The sequence below is a fragment of the Mytilus trossulus genome, chromosome 7, assembly GCF_036588685.1.
Source record: "Mytilus trossulus isolate FHL-02 chromosome 7, PNRI_Mtr1.1.1.hap1, whole genome shotgun sequence".
NCBI lineage: Eukaryota > Metazoa > Mollusca > Bivalvia > Mytilida > Mytilidae > Mytilus > Mytilus trossulus.
The window spans coordinates 78,701,700-78,717,967 of record NC_086379.1 but is presented as its reverse complement, the minus strand read 5'-3'; the positions used below and the strand labels follow the sequence as shown (position 1 = coordinate 78,717,967).

Sequence of the window (16,268 nt, the reverse complement as noted above, 5' to 3'; positions counted from 1 at the left end):
TGAAAATGTAAAAAAAAACAAAAAAAACTTACATGTTTCAATGTCAGCACCGGCGATTTTGCCTGTAGGTCCAAAGTGAATACGGATAAATTTTCCCTGAAAAATTAAACGAATACAGTGTAGCAAATGAAAATGATATGGTTGAAAAAAGACAGGAGTTGTCAATTCTCTGTTTTACTTATATTATAATTCTCAGTGATCCAGTACGTTGCAATGTGGATGATTCAAACAAATTACTCAAATTAAGTATTAAACGCAAACAATAATATTAAACATCATATATACAAGAAATGTTCATTATGGACAAGACTATTCTATTGGTAGAGAAGGTGGAATAGTGCATGCAAAGTGATAAAATGTTCTATGCTACTATATATATCAGGTTCAACACAACCTTGCATGGTAAATAAGTTATTTCGTATTTGCAATTTGAAAGGTAAAATGAGAGAAATTAATCATATTATTATTATTTTTTACTTGTCAATGGTTTATATGGAAGTAAGCATGAAATTGATAAATGTAAATAATTCGTGTCAATTATTCATGAAGAATGTTGTGTCAAACCTGTACATACATTTGTGTTTTTGAAAAGAGATACTATGTAAATTTGATCATGTGGTTAAAATCTAGGGTTTCAAACATCACACGGGAGAACACACTACAAACCAAAAACCCTGGTTTCTTATGTTTGTTGCTACGTCATGCCAGATAATCTTTTAAATATGACCGTTCGGTGAATCCAACATGTCCAGTAACACTAAAACCATCAATTGATTCGCAACCAAGCTGGTTCTGAATATAGTCAATGCTGTTTTCTCATTTGTCAGTTTTCTAAGCATTTGCCTCGCATTCCCTTATCCAGCTGTTTGTACACCACGTGTCACTCGTCGTGTAAATGAATTTGAGATAATTTAAATAATTATACAAAGTTGAAAATATTTCACAAATATGTGAAATGCTTTGATAGATTCGAAATGCTTGCTGTCTGTCGAAATGAAATACTTACAAATCTAGACGAGTTGTTATTTCTCACCGTCTTGGCATTGCCAAATGCTTCCAGTACAGGGTTAGCTTGAATGATTTGATCCTCTAGGTTTCCCTAAACATGACAAAGGTAACAACAAAAGGGAAAGGTTAAAACGTACAAAATCAGGTTAGACTAAAACATTCTCAAAGAATTGGAAAATAATTCAACATCCTTCGGACTGTTGAAAAAATTTCCTGTATTATTTATATATGAACACTTTAAAAAAAATCTCTGACAATCTGATATACATGTATAAGATTATTTGCCAAAAAAAGTATTATTTTTCAGAGTTTTAAATAAAATTTTAAAATCTTGGTATTATCATTTATATACCCTGTTATGAAAATATGCAGAAGCTGCTTTTGTTGTAAAATGCTATATTTCCGCCAAAACTATAAATCAAATCATTTTGGAAAATGCAGCATATTTCTACTCGTAAGAACTTGTGTTAGTCTGCATGTTATCAGAAAGGTTGTCAATGAGATATTTTATTTTAAAGTGTATACATATACTACAAAAAAATCACTACAAAGTATCACACAGGTGAAAGTAGGGTAAGTGCAGAGGGTAGTGTTTCAAGAAGGTCAGAATCACACGGTTGAGCTCTGGAGCTCCGTACTTACGAATCTTGACGAGTTATTGTTACGCATGGTCTTAGCGTTACCATAAGCTTCAAGTACAGGATTGGCCTGAATAATCTGATCTTCTAGGGAACTCTGTATGTTTTGTTTAAGGGAAAGGGAAAGAGAAAAAAGAAAAGAAAAACGCATGTTATTAATACAATTATTGCTATAACATACGATTGTAAAATATTCTTCTTGTTCTTCAGCTGTTTATGTACATTTATTCAAACATTAGATTTGTTTATATATGACAAGCTTTAATTTTACATGATAAATGTTTCTTAAATGATCTGGAATATTTAAGTTGACTCAATAAGTACAAAACAAATTATTGCAAATTTCTAATCAATTTACTAAAGTTTGAGAAACTGATTTAACTTTAATAAAATAAAATAAATCTTATCATGCAGTTCAGTATACATTTCGTGTAAGCAAAATTCCATAAAGAGATTTCGATTAATCGTGACTCTAAAAAAGTGCAGTTTTGCTGAAAAATCACCACATGCAATTGTTAAATTCAATATCAGAGAATGCAGCAAGTTCCTTTAAGCAGTGAAACGTAGTTACAGTTGAGAACTGTTATTTGCAGAATTTCATATATTCTTGAAAAGTAAACTATGTAAATTTCGTTGATAATGAATTATGCTTCTGTGGTGTTTATTTAAAAACTAAAGACTATAGTATATTAATAAAAATTATTCCTACTGCTACAATATTAGAAATAAAACCTATACTGTGAATTATTTAGACTTTTGTTTGTGCTAAAATGTTACTCTTCACACACTCAAAAGGTACAGTGTGACAGCATGGCGTATGTCGACACCGGATCTAGAGGTGTAATCCCACTTCACACACTTATAAGGTTCAGTGTGACAGCAAGACATTTGTCGACACCAGATCTAGAGGTGTAATCCCAAAGTAGGAATAACATGCTAGGATTGAAATCAATAAGATCAAATGACTCGGAGTGTATGATTGAATATAGGACGTTGAAATTGGGGGGAATGTGGAAATACATGCAGGTGGGTAGTGTAAACGAAACTTAAATCTTTAAAAAAAAAAGTAATGTGAGGGGGCTGCAGCTTGAATAACAAAACAGTGTCATCTTCAACCCTGCATCTGTTGTTATGGAAAGAAAAACATAAAAGCTTTGTCTTTGATAACAATCACAGATCTGAACACGAGAACAGTTTCATTATAGCTACAGATAAGTAAAACTATCATGCTTCCACACACGGGGTTAGAAATCCTGTACAACCTTCTTTTTTCCTTCTGCTAGTACAGGCTCTTCTTCCTTGTCCTTTTTGCCAAGTGAAGCAGCAACTTTGGCAAAGTACATGATTACTTTTTTCGTGTTTTCTGTCTTACCAGCTCCAGATTCGCCACTGAATAACACAATTTATAAAGAATAATAATAAAACAACTAATATCTTACGTTGGGCTTTGTGTGTTAGTCTCTTTTGCCTGATTTTGAAATACCACTATATATATAAAACTGACAAGACTGCTTTTAAATTTTACCCCCTGCTAGTTTTTTTTTTTAAAAGCCAAAACTACATTTCACTGTTGAACATTTGGAAGTGGTCAATCAAAACCATAGCTTTTGAGACGCACACTGACTTACGAATTTTTTCTGTTCCACACTATGTTTGTCTCCTTTATATAAGTTTGCAGCAACTCGTGCGAAATACATAATGACTTTCTTTGTATTCTCTGTTTTCCCGGCACCAGATTCGCCACTTGAGGTAACAAGACAAAACTCAAGATAACATCATTCAATTATATAGGGAAATTCACTGAGAAATATATTACTTTGAATTTGAATTTCACTAAGACCTCATGCCTAGATTTAGTTTTACGCTCCTAGAAGAGACTTATGCTATTTCCAAGTAAAGAAATATCAAACACTTAAATTCATTTCATAATAGCATGAAATATGATTAGAAGTCAATTTTCTGATAAAAGGCTTGGTTCAAATTTTTTGAATTTTTTATATTTTTGTCAAAGGCTCAAAGTAAATACTATGTCAAAATTTTATGAAAATGAAACGAGCCAAATTAATTTTAGTGAAAGTGTTGGGTACCACCTTAACATAAATTTTTCTATTTTTTTTTTTACCCATCATTCTCTATTCCTTATAATCGAGTACCCCTTGAGGCTCTATACTTTTTTCTGTGTTTCTCCATTGTGTATACTATATGTGTTGTCCTTTATTCTTCACTTTTGTTACCCTATTCTGTAAGACCCTCTATTATAACTTATATTAAAACAGTGTCAATGTTATACTTACGTAATCAACATTGATTGATTTTCTCGATCTGAAAAAAATAACAAACAATTTTAGAATAGAAAGTGATACAGTGCATCGAAAAATATTGTAAGATGCAGAAATAGGATCCAATAATTCAAAATGAAATCAACATTACAAGTTTTTCTTGTTGCAATTTCGGAATTTTTGTCTTTGTCTTTGAACTTTTATCTAAGACTACAATATGGAATTTTGTTTTATATTATCTTTCACATCTAAATCTCTTAATTGTTAGACATTTAGTTTGGTAATAGTTTAAATTTTAAGTGAAAATATTTATCATATGTTTAGTTGTGTACAAAAATTCTATCCTTTGTGGTATAGGATGTGAACACGGTACTTTCCACAAGAACAAAAGAGCTTATGAATTTTCATTTAAAATATTGAACTTAAAAAAACTGCGCCCCCTTTTCCAAAAATGAGACCTACCTTGCAACATGAACTGGTAAGCGTTATCAGCTACAGAGAAAAGATGAGGTGGCATTTCGGTCCTCCTCTTTCCTTTGAATTTTTGTATGATGCTGTCTGTGTAGATTGATAGCCATCGGTATGGATTGATGACAACACAAAAGAGTCCAGAGTAGGTCTGAAATAAGCATAAATTGAGAGGTTAAAAGTCGTTTTGGTTATGATGCTACAAATTTGTTCACTTTTCCATAGTGAATATAAATATTGCCTTACATTAATTATTAATAGTGAACATTGTTACTTTGATAAGACCGTTGGTTTTCCTGTTTGAATGGTTTTACACATATAGTAGTTGTTGGGGCCCTTTATAGGTGGCTGTTCGGTGTGAGCAAAGGATCTGTGTTGAAGGCCTTACCTTGACCTACAATGGTATACTTTTATAAATTGTTACTAGGATGGAGAGATGTCCCATTGGCACTCATACCACATCTTCCAATATCAATATATAATCAGAGATATGTTAGATAACACATATAAAATTGAGAATGGAAATGGGGAACGTATCAAAGAGACAACAACCGGACCAAATAGCAAAAAACAGTCGAATAAACCAATAAAGAAAAGAAAAAATCTTTTTAATTGCTAGGTTTATCGAAGCAAATGTAAAAACGATAAAGATGTAGGATGTATTGGTCTAGGCTTCGGTGAGATCAACTTTATTTACATTGCCTCTATTTGTGAAAGTTATGATAACACTATTTACTGAAGTGCTAGTAACCATTTGAAAATGCTGCAATGCATTGACACTTTTTTAAACAACTTATGTCACACGAACACCTAGAAAATTGTTGAAAACGACAAAAAAGTGCAAGACCATCTTTATTGACATGTGAAAGGGTATAAACCTTATATCAATAAGGAAACTATTCTAAGTTGCAAATTGCAATTTAACCAGAAGTAATATAAAACGGAGTGATAATCCTTAACTCAATAAATAGTTCTACTGATTGATAATCCTCAACTTAGTAAACAGTGTTATTTTATGAAAAACATATCAAAGACTTGATTCTTGAAACATAATGGTTATGTGTCTTGGCATCAAAACTGTTTATCATAAGTTTAGGCTCGGGAAAACTCGTTAAAATATGTATAGGTCATTTTACCGATATAACAGTAGATGAATAATACCAAATCCAACTTAATAAAATAAATGAGTGGTTTATGGTAATTAAAAGAGAAGTAATAGCTAATTAATAAAACAGTTGAAAAAATCTTGTTCATTATTCTGCAAAAAAAATATTTGGTTTGTCCTTAAATAGTTTTATAATCATTATTGTCATTGGTATTTGAGATTTAATTTCAAATACTTTTTTTTTAATTTAAAAGCATCGATCCTTGATAACTATTGTGACAGGATGGACCCAATATGCAATTCTATTATTTTGTTTCTGCTTGTCCATGGTTCAGTGCTGGACTTATTCATATTATTGGGGAAAAGTTTATTTAATCGTATTATCATATGTGCCGTAATGTGTGTATTTGAATGTCTTGCACAATCTTTGACAATCATTATTGTGTATAGTTAATATCCATGAATGATCAAATAAAATTTAAAAAGCTCAGATTCAGATAAACATCAATCAGTAGTATAGGAGGAGATCATACATAAACATTTTGATTAAGAAGATGTTTGCCATCATCTGATAACTCTGACGTCATAGCTTCATGGTACTGCCTCCAAGATAAATACGGCAACAATAGCTCTTCGTATTTGTCGGTATCATGTTACAAGGGGAGTGTACCAAGGGAGAATAATTTCAAAGTTAATTGATACTCACATAGATTAAACCACTAGCGTATCTTGCTCTTAAATTGTGTAAGACAGAGGCTTCGTTCAAATAGGTCAAGTTTGCCATGTCTTCGATCTTTTCAAATTTTGGTGGATTCATCTGTTGGATATCGTCTTTTTTAACAGTTTTAGTCTGAAATTCAAGAGACGAATAATTAAAAACATAATAAAGCTGATTACAATTATTGTTCTAATGTTGTTGTTGTTTTCTTCCTTCTTATAGAATTTGACAATCAATTGATAATATCGATAGGATTTAGTACTTAAAACATACATGTCATGTTATAAATTGAGACTTTTTAAAATGGCTGTATATTGGGAGCTAGATACATTGATTCTGATTTTGGGTTCAAATGTATGCATCTGTGATTAATTGATTGATTGATTGTTGTTGTTTGCTTAACGTCCAGTGGCAAATATTTCACGTATATTTAGGACTAATATACAGCTGTAAAACAGATAATATAATACAAGAGTCGGTATGCACATTAAATTTCAGATTCTTTGAAAGCAGGTCAAAAAGAGTTTTGCTTGAAATTATTAATTATATCAGATTTGAGATGCAATTAGGTTATTAATGTCGCAAGTTAGATCATTGGTCCTACTTAAGAGTACAATAGTGATAAAGTATATCGGTTTTGAGATGCAACTTAGTTTTCTATGTCACAACTCAGACCATTGTGCCGTCTTAAGGGTACAATAATGATAAACAAAAACAAACAAACTTACATCCATTTTCTCCACAGTTTTAACTGTAATATCATCTCCTTTTGATGATTGAATTTCGGCCGCAACAAATCCAAGCTTCTCATCTGGAACCCAGCAATTCTTTTTTCCATCAAAAGGCACTGTCTGCAATTGCATTAAATCCTTTTTATCTACGCACAGATACTTATAATCTGGATCATCGGGTAGAATTCCGGGCATCTTGGCTTATGTGTATGGTACAAAACTCCAAAATATATAGTTGGTGCCGAAACTGGCGAAACTCGGAGATCGTCTAAACTCTGGACAACTACTACACAAGTTAACCCACTAGAATCAGCTCTTTGGCTGAAAAAAGCGACACAAATCAAAAAGTATACTATGCAAATTCCAACAGCAACTTTGCATATAAATATGGTATTGAACTAATCATATCTTAATTAATATACTTTAAAAGTCCAGGCAATCAAAACACACTAATATACTTACTTTCAAAAGCTGTTCTGTAAAGCTTTATTATCTTGATTCTCTATTTATATACGGCAGTGTAAAAGACGATAAGATTTTCTATAATTTTGTTAAAACTCGTTTGATAAGTGGAAATATTAAAGGGGGTGTGTTTTTAACCAATCGTTCAATGTGTTATGAAAGCAAAGAAAGATGCTGGGATGCTACTTAAGGAAGTGTCTTGTTGCCAGGGGCGTCTGTTGCCGGAAGATACAAATATACCTCTCACTTCCTCTTCAATCCAACTATGTATACAAGATAGATAAATATGTGATTGATGAGGAGAGATGTAAATCAGTTTTTGTCCTTGTACAGATATTTTTGTTTAGGAATTTAACTGTGGTTATAATTTGTTGTTACAACATACAAAACATGAAATTATTTAATAGGAGTGTACATTAATGTATATATTTCATAAATACTATTTTGTACTCATATTACGGTTATCTGAATAACACACATGCGCCTTTTAATATTGCCTACGATTTGCATTTTTTTTTACAAATTTTGGAATGTTGCGTAATATATAAAAGATTAATTGGAATCATGAAAAACAAAATCAAAAACACCTAACACATGTCTTCTTCGAAGCATGCTATGTATATTAATAACGTGAAATTTTATTTTTATATTATTTTTGTTTATGCTTTTTAAAAAAAACCTCGAAAAAACACTCCATTACATTGACATGTGAAACAAGAGGTAAGTACATACAAAACACAATCACATACAATCATAGAACTATCACATTTATTCGAACTTTAAACAAATTAATTAATCCATCAATAAATCGTAAAGAGACAGCAAACACAGATTAGTGGAATATTTGCTTCCTAGATTGTTTTGATAAGATTAACATGTTTACAGATGTCAACAGCTGAAAACAATTCATATATAACAGCAAGTTAAGTGGTTCTAACAGCGCACTGTAAATTCCGATATTGTTAATCGGTTTAAATGTGACTGCTGTCAATACCGTGAGGCAAGCACACGAGCAAATATATATTTCGTTTCATTTTGTTTCAGATCATGATTTTCATTTTCCGCTAGTACAAAACGCCACCGACAGTAATGTATAATTGGTCAAAACTATGTTGTATTGTCTGTATCTGTTAATTGATATGCTTGTAATGAGCCCTTTGATTTGCCATTAGGAAAATAACAATATTAGTATAGAAATGTTACATGCTTTCGCGCGCTGTACATAAACATGTTTCTTATTGTATTATTATCTTATTATATTGTCTGTACCAATAAATGAGTTGATATGCTTCAAATAATCTACAATGAGCCCTTTGATTTGGCATTGGGAAATAAAAATATTATTATAGAAATGTTTATTTTTTTCGCGCGCTATATTTTAAGCATGGCTCTCATTGTTGGTATCGAGGAGAACACATTCATGGACCAGGAACATATATATTGACAGTTAGATCATGGAAGTAATATTTAAATATTACTTCCATGGTTAGATATACCGTTCCCAGCATGGATGTAGTGTACTTTTTTAAAACTTCACTTATGATTTTTATTGTTCATTTTCGCGTCCAGTATCTGTCTCTATGACAGTGTACCTAAAATAGTTACTTGAACTCAGATAATGACATGCGAGTTTATATTCGGCTATGCTTAATTGCTTTTTTCAAGAATTTTGAACTGTTGCATCTTGAATTTAATGTATAGATGAAAATAGCTGTGCCAGCACAATTTTCCTTGGATTATTTTGACATCAGGACTATTTCTAAATGCATTTTACTTTTCTACATTGGTTAGAGGTATAGGGGGAGGGTTGAGATCTCACAAACATGTTTAACCCCGCCGCATTTTTGCGCCTGTCCCAAGTCGGGAGACTCTGGCCTTTGTTAGTCTTGTATTATTTTAATTTTAGTTTCTTGTGTACAATTTGGAAATTAGTATGGCTTTCATTATCACTGAACTAGTATATATTTGTTTAGGGGCCAGCTGAAGGACGCCTCCGGGTGCGGGAATTTCTCGCTACATTGAAGACCTGTTGGTGACCTTCTGCTGTTGTTTTTTTATTTGGTCGAGTTGTTGTCTCTTTGAAACATTCCCCATTTCCATTCTCATTTTTATTCATAACCTTAACAAAACTCACAACAAAATACAAGCTAGTGTTCACTTTTCTGATCATTTTATCAAATTTTAAACACTAAAATATACCATTAAAATGCATTGTTTTTGAATATTAACAAATGTGTGCAATGAAAACAAAATGAGAAATACATTCTTTACCAAACCAAAAATATGCAATAATGTTTTAAAATTGTCAACAGCAATGTGTAACACTGAATAACGTCTTTCGTGCAGAAGTTGTACATGTGAAATTTTTGGAAACTGTTAAAAAAAGTTGTTGTGATTCTTTGTTTTCATAATTACACGAAAGCTAAACTAGATTGCTATCAAATTAATAAATGTTGTTTCAGTAGACGGTAACACGTTAATACTGTTTCCAATCTCTAGTTACATGGTACAGAATATAGACACTTATTCATTTTAAATGAATTTTATTCCTGCAATTTTTGCACAAATAACATCAATTGTGAAAAGAGAATTTCGTTGTCCGTGTCTTAGCAATGTCGAATTCTTTAAAAGACATAGGAAACGAATATCAATTAACAACCTAAATACAGGATAATAAAATAATCTGTACAATGCCAGAATTTATTGAATTTATTTGCATTCGCTACTAAACAGGAGCAAAGCTCGGCGAGATCCATTTCATTCTGTGTACGAAGTTAATCTCATAAAATTATCATAATCATATATTTGAGATGTATTTTTTGTGGTCTATAGTTTTTGGTACCATGGGGATGTTGGCACCATGGTTATTATGCAATAGTTGCATGATTCAGATTTGAGAAAAGAACTCAGTGTCTGCGACATACTCAGGAAAAGTTTCAAATATGCCAGTCGTTTAAAAATAAAAAAACATTTAACAAAGATTGGGTCATTTACTCATTCATGTATGTTGTAAATATGTTGCTATACCGTCGATTATAAAACAAATTACAGTGGTGCCATTGAATTAAAAAAAATAGAACTACTATTTGAAAATGTCCTGTACACACAAATTTATACCACCAAACATGTAAGATCTATAGTCTAAACTAAAATCCATTATCATGAAGTATTATTTTTTCTTCGATATTGTATAAACTAAGCTTGGCAACTTGTAGCAGTTCCACATGCTATTCGCGCCAATTATAATTTGATGATATTAAAATTAATAACAATTACTTGTAGTCATATATTTTGGCAAGCGAGCAATAAAATCTGTTGAATCACTTAAATGTATCAAGATATAAACTAAATTGCAGTGAATACAGTTCGATGTATTTTTGGCATCGAAGATAAAATGGCACTTACCAGTAAGTTAGAAGCTGTGCGCGTCAGCAGTGATCACAAAATATGTAGGTACAGATATGTATACACTGTTTATATACCAAAGTATTTGCTGATATCAGAATATAAATCTACAGGAATTGATGTAGCTTTTGCATATATTCGCAAGTTGTATAGGGAACACCAAAACGTAGCTTTTAATGGGGGAGGGGGGGGGGGGGGCGATATTTTGATCCATGGAATCCATATCAAATAATTGGTGCTTTAAAATCAACTAAGAAGTTATGTTTTCAACCTCGAGTAAAAAGACGATGACAGAAAGGACATCATAAACGGAAAGTTCCAAAGTGGCAATGCAAGACAAAGCAGCTAAAAACAAACAGCACAAATACTTAAAATTTAAAGGCAATAGGGAAATCAAAAATATACATTTAGTATGCCAATGTTCAATAAATAAAGTATGGTCCGTGTCAACTAACGTAGTTTCTATTTGACGGTTGTGGTATATACCAAATATGCATTCTAAGACATAAGTATCGATGCCTTTTTTAGTTTAAAATTCACTAACTGTAAAATATAAATATTGAAAGAAGCTTTCTGAAAAATCCATAACGGCTACTGTGGTCAGTTTGTGTGCTGTTTATAATTCATGAAACAATCTAAAATGCGTGGTATTAGGAGTGAATTTAAGTAGTTCTTTTACATGGCTTTTGATCGCCAAACCATGCTGGAGTGGACCAAGTAAATTGTTTTTTTTAACACTCTAATTGATTCTTTATTGACCTAGAAAATTGTAATAATTATCTATAGGTGTTTCTTGGTATTAGCACATACTTACATGTGTACTAAGTAACTACGCATGAATGACCACAAAGGTAGCTAAGATTTCATTGTATTGTAATCAAGATAATAGAACAAAAATTGCTACTGGCTATTTTGAAATAAATTCTGTGTTCCAAATTTAACTATGGCTATGGATATTTTTTGGAAAAAAAGTTTGTTTCCAGTTTAAAAAATAAATAAATCCATAGCCCCCCCCCCCCCCCCCCCGAAAATCAAATGGTTGATTCCTTAATAAAGCAATTTGATATATTTAGTCATATATTGGTCGATAATTGGTTGCCTAATGTCCAGTGACAAATATTTCATGCATATAAACTATCCACTAGGCTACCTATGGGTACATACCAGGGGCAGATCCAGCCATTTTTAAAAGGTGTTTCAATCAAAGATGTGGGAGGGGATCCAACTTTTTGTACTCATTCTAAAGCATTGTAAAAATAGTTTTAGGTTTTATGTGAAATTAGAAAAATGTTTTCAAGAATGTAAAGCTTTCACTGCAATTTAAGAATTGTCTACTCTTGGTCAATTCATTTTGTCATCTTACCATGTAAATAAGTACATGTATAGTAAAACAACGCTTTCTATCAATAAGCATACTTACACCAGCAGATACCTTCTTTACATTCTAAATTCAAGGGCCTTTTGAAATCCCATTTTTACAATGATATTATAGTGAGTAGATTTACAACACTACGTAATTGAGCTACATCCAGTCAGCCAAAACATATCAATAGACTAATTACAAAATTACTCAAGTTGTAAATATGCGCTAAATTGGATATTGTATAGAGAGGTATATACTATGAAAATAAGAGCTTGGGGCAAAGCCCCGTGCTCTAATTTTCATAGTATATACCTTTCTATACAATAACCGAGACTTGACGAATTCAATATGTTCTATTGATTTTTTTCTGGATACAGGTTATGCAGATTGGCCTAACTTAATGTTTCTAGGCGGGTTAGGTGCAGGTCATTTTGAATATTAATTTAACAATGAATAAACGGTAAAAATCTGTATAAGAATAGGGAGAATAAGTATAATTTCAAATGAGGCACCTATCAAACAATGTTGAAATAAGGTGGATGTTGGCAAGTATAGGCACCCGTGAGATCTTCAAAAATAAGGCCCGACATGCAAAATGTGAAACAGTGAAATTGAGAAGACTAACGAACTAACACAGAACAAAACAATTGACGAAAAACGAATTTGCCAGACTATAATCAACGACAGTCGATGTGGTTAAACTTGTTTACCCCCCCCCCCCCTTCCCCTAACCTGGAACAGTGGTGTAACATCACAACATAGGAGCAAACTGTAAAAATCCGTTAAAAAAAGCATTATATCGATACAAACCAGAGACACATCAAACATTAACACAGACTGGACCGTTGACAGGGTATATTTATCCATCCCTCATCCCTAACCACAAAAAGAACACCGTTTATGTATGATAGAAAGCGAATACAAAACTAGTTCAAAGTCAATGAAATCTAATAAAAAAAATCGTATTAGTCAATCGCATGCTACACCTAATTATTCTTTTTGAAAATAATTTTATGTTAAAAATTCATGAAAACTCTGTAAAATTCTGACTGCAATTCATTACAACTAAAGATTACCTATAGACATATGGCAAGCCGTTTTTTTTTTATATTTATTTCATTTTTAAGATATCTTTTACGTTTAACAGTTTCTAAAGATATCTATAGGTTATAAGACACATTTCATTTTGTTGAAAAGATATCATCTTCAGTTTATTTTAAAACTTGAGATATCTTATATTAAGATATAATATATACTTTAAAAGATAGCCTGTTACATTGTAACTATACCAGATATCACATAAAATATCTGTTTAAAAGTTACCTTTAGAATAGATATGTACAAGTGTAATTTTATGTCCACTGTAATTATTTCCGTCATATTAATGTTTTGGTTATCATCTGCTAAAGTCATTTATTTCATTCTTTTACATTTTATTTTTGTATCATAGCTAGTATAGTTATCAGTAGTTTGTAATGTATCTGATTCCATAGAGGTCATAGCCTTTTAGCATGTGTTAGTTTAAGTAGTATTGTATTATGTATAAATAGGTTGGTGCAATTTTGGTGCATATTTGGTGGCAATTTAGGTCAGTTGGAGAATATTTGGAGAATATTTAGGTCAGTTGGAGAATATTTGGAGAATATTTGGAGATCATAGGTATATAAGAGCTTTCTGTTTTAGTGTTTGGGGAGATTGAAGGCAAGAAGTTTAAGAACAATACAATGTGAAAAGTTATTTAAAAAAGAATTGAAGGTGAGAAAGGAACTATACATTATGAAACGTTAAAAGGATTTTATTATTCTGGGCAGTTTTTAGTCGATTTATTTTGGAGAACTTATAGATTCATAGAAAGTTGTGTCGTTACTATTCAACTGTATGTACTCTTGATATTTTGTCCGCTCAGACTGTTGCGTGGTTTAGAACACTATGCCTGTGGCGTTTTTCTGTGGTGTGCACAGTATTGGACACTGTTGCTGATTTTGATGCGGAATTGAAATGAAATCCATTTTTGATGTGTGAAAGTAATGTGCCAATGAATATATGAACTATGCATTTTGTAAACTGTATGTTATGTAAATAGTGTCCGGAATGGAATTTTAATAAATAGATTAGTGAATTTACTTGTATATTTCTTTGACAACAAGACTACAGATTATTGGATATTTGTTTCTGAATTATCTCTTATTTCAATATACCCGGCCTGACCAGAAAGTTTTGTGATACTCGACCGCCATGGCAGATATATGATTTATTGTTGATTGAAGTTAACGGTCCAGTGGCAAACATTTCATGCATGTAAGTTCAGGACGACTTAAAACAGCAACAGCAATAACAAAATTAAAGTACATGGAAGAAAATACATGGAGGAAGATATACATAGGGCGTAATATGCACCAATGAGAAGAGTTGTGCCATAAGGCCATAAGATTGAGGATTGAGGAAAAATATAAGATGTCTCAATAATTATATAAGATATTAATTAAGTTTAAAATATATTTTATAAGATATCTGGTTAACTTATAAGATACCTTGAAATTAATATTATATCTAGAAACCGTCTTGCCATACAGTAAGAATCATACGAGTGGCATTTCTTAAAAAATCTGAAACTTTGATGAAAAGTTTATCATCACTTATTGAATTATTTCCATAGGGTATATTTTCTGTTGTTATTTTGAGAATTTGAAATGTGAAAGAAATTTTTTTTCTTCTGCAATGCCGTCTTCATCTTCATCTAAACATTTACTATCCTAGAACATCTTTATAACCGCAGAGAGACCGATCTGAAGAGTGAAGCAGTTGAAAAGCGCTCTTTTTATTTGGAGATCGAATTAGTGTACAATGCAAAACTTAGAAAGATATGAAAGTTGAAGCGCACGATATTTTCAAATTTGCTACTTGGACCAGAACGTGTCTGCTTTAACATATTTTAACACGTAAACATACGTTCATGAGTTTATGTAGAACAAATTCTTGGGTATAAGAAGTGTGACAGGAAAACACTGCTCGTTATTTGACGTTCAAATTGTGTGTGTGGTGACTGTAAAACTAAAACAACTTTGAAAGACACATTCCCCATTTCTATAATTAATTAATTATTTTACTATTAACAGTATCACCCAGTTCCTTATTTTCTTCATCCCTATATAATTTTAAATCCCCCAAAATGTTCAAGCATAACAAATGAAACATTTTTGGTTAGCTTAAAAAATTAAAAAAAATATTTGTTTCTGGTAAAAGTGAGAACATAATATATATAACATCTTTATCTAGATAAATATATTTTGACTTTTTTTTATTTGACATACAGTTCTTACTAGTAAAATATATAACCATGATGTTATCCTACCAGCTGTTTTTGTCTTCCCAGAGATGTATTTCCAGGACCCTTGTATCCCTTACAATAAAATCAGAGGGTAACATTACATAGATCACTGTATCTTAAGTCAGTTCATGCTCATGAAACTTCCATCAATTTTTCAGAATGTGTGAAGACTTCCATAAAGACCATATAAGCCATGACAAGAAGTGGATTTACTCAACAGATCACATGGTGGCATGTGTTGCATGTATTGTACAGACAATAGAAGATCCACAGATATCCCATTTGAGAAAGACACCATCCATAGCTTTATTGACAAAGCTGGTCCAGATACCAACTGTACTTCAAGATTTAAAGTCTGATCAAGATGTAACCTATCATATCATTCATGTTATTTTAGGTAAAAAAGCAAAATAACTGGCATGTAAATTATTAAAAAGATTTTGTTAGACAAAGTCTTTGGGCTTCTGATTCACAAGAATTAAAAATTTTAGATATATGTAAAATGTGAAGTTGTAGTAGATTATGACACTCATCTCAGATCTGTACAAATAAATAGTATGACTTATGAAAAGGACAGGGGAGATAATTTGTCCTTCACAAATTTGTAATTTTATTTTTTTTGTATTTCCTACCTGATGTATTATAAGTGTGTATTGGAAGGAAATTTTTGTAGTTCTTTCAGGTAGGGGAGTTGAATTATTCACAGTTTTTTTAGTGCAATATTTTGTGTAAAATTTAGGAAAGTAATCTTTGCAGTCCATTG

The 16,268-nt window shown here is 31.6% G+C and overlaps 1 protein-coding gene across 6 annotated transcripts in view; it reads right to left on the bottom strand.

Moving 5' to 3' along the window:
- The window catches only part of LOC134725905 (myosin heavy chain, striated muscle-like), a 29,382-nt gene extending 22,114 nt beyond the window's left edge, over nucleotides 1-7,268 (bottom strand). For 3 of the 6 annotated variants that reach the window (XM_063590184.1, XM_063590185.1, XM_063590182.1), the window contains exons 1-7: nucleotides 6,945-7,268; nucleotides 6,205-6,348; nucleotides 4,388-4,544; nucleotides 3,941-3,968; nucleotides 2,909-3,035; nucleotides 1,651-1,743; nucleotides 33-96 (exon numbers count right to left, since the gene is read on the bottom strand). In XM_063590184.1, the coding sequence (XP_063446254.1) occupies nucleotides 33-96; nucleotides 1,651-1,743; nucleotides 2,909-3,035; nucleotides 3,941-3,968; nucleotides 4,388-4,544; nucleotides 6,205-6,348; nucleotides 6,945-7,142 (811 nt within the window). In that variant the 5' untranslated portion in view covers nucleotides 7,143-7,268. Of the gene's footprint in view, nucleotides 1-32; nucleotides 97-1,006; nucleotides 1,100-1,650; nucleotides 1,744-2,908; nucleotides 3,036-3,274; nucleotides 3,390-3,940; nucleotides 3,969-4,387; nucleotides 4,545-6,204; nucleotides 6,349-6,944 lie in introns of those variants that run through there. The other 3 variants (XM_063590183.1, XM_063590181.1, XM_063590186.1) reach the window with 3 other exon arrangements.
- Nucleotides 7,269-16,268: the final 9,000 nt, after the last annotated feature.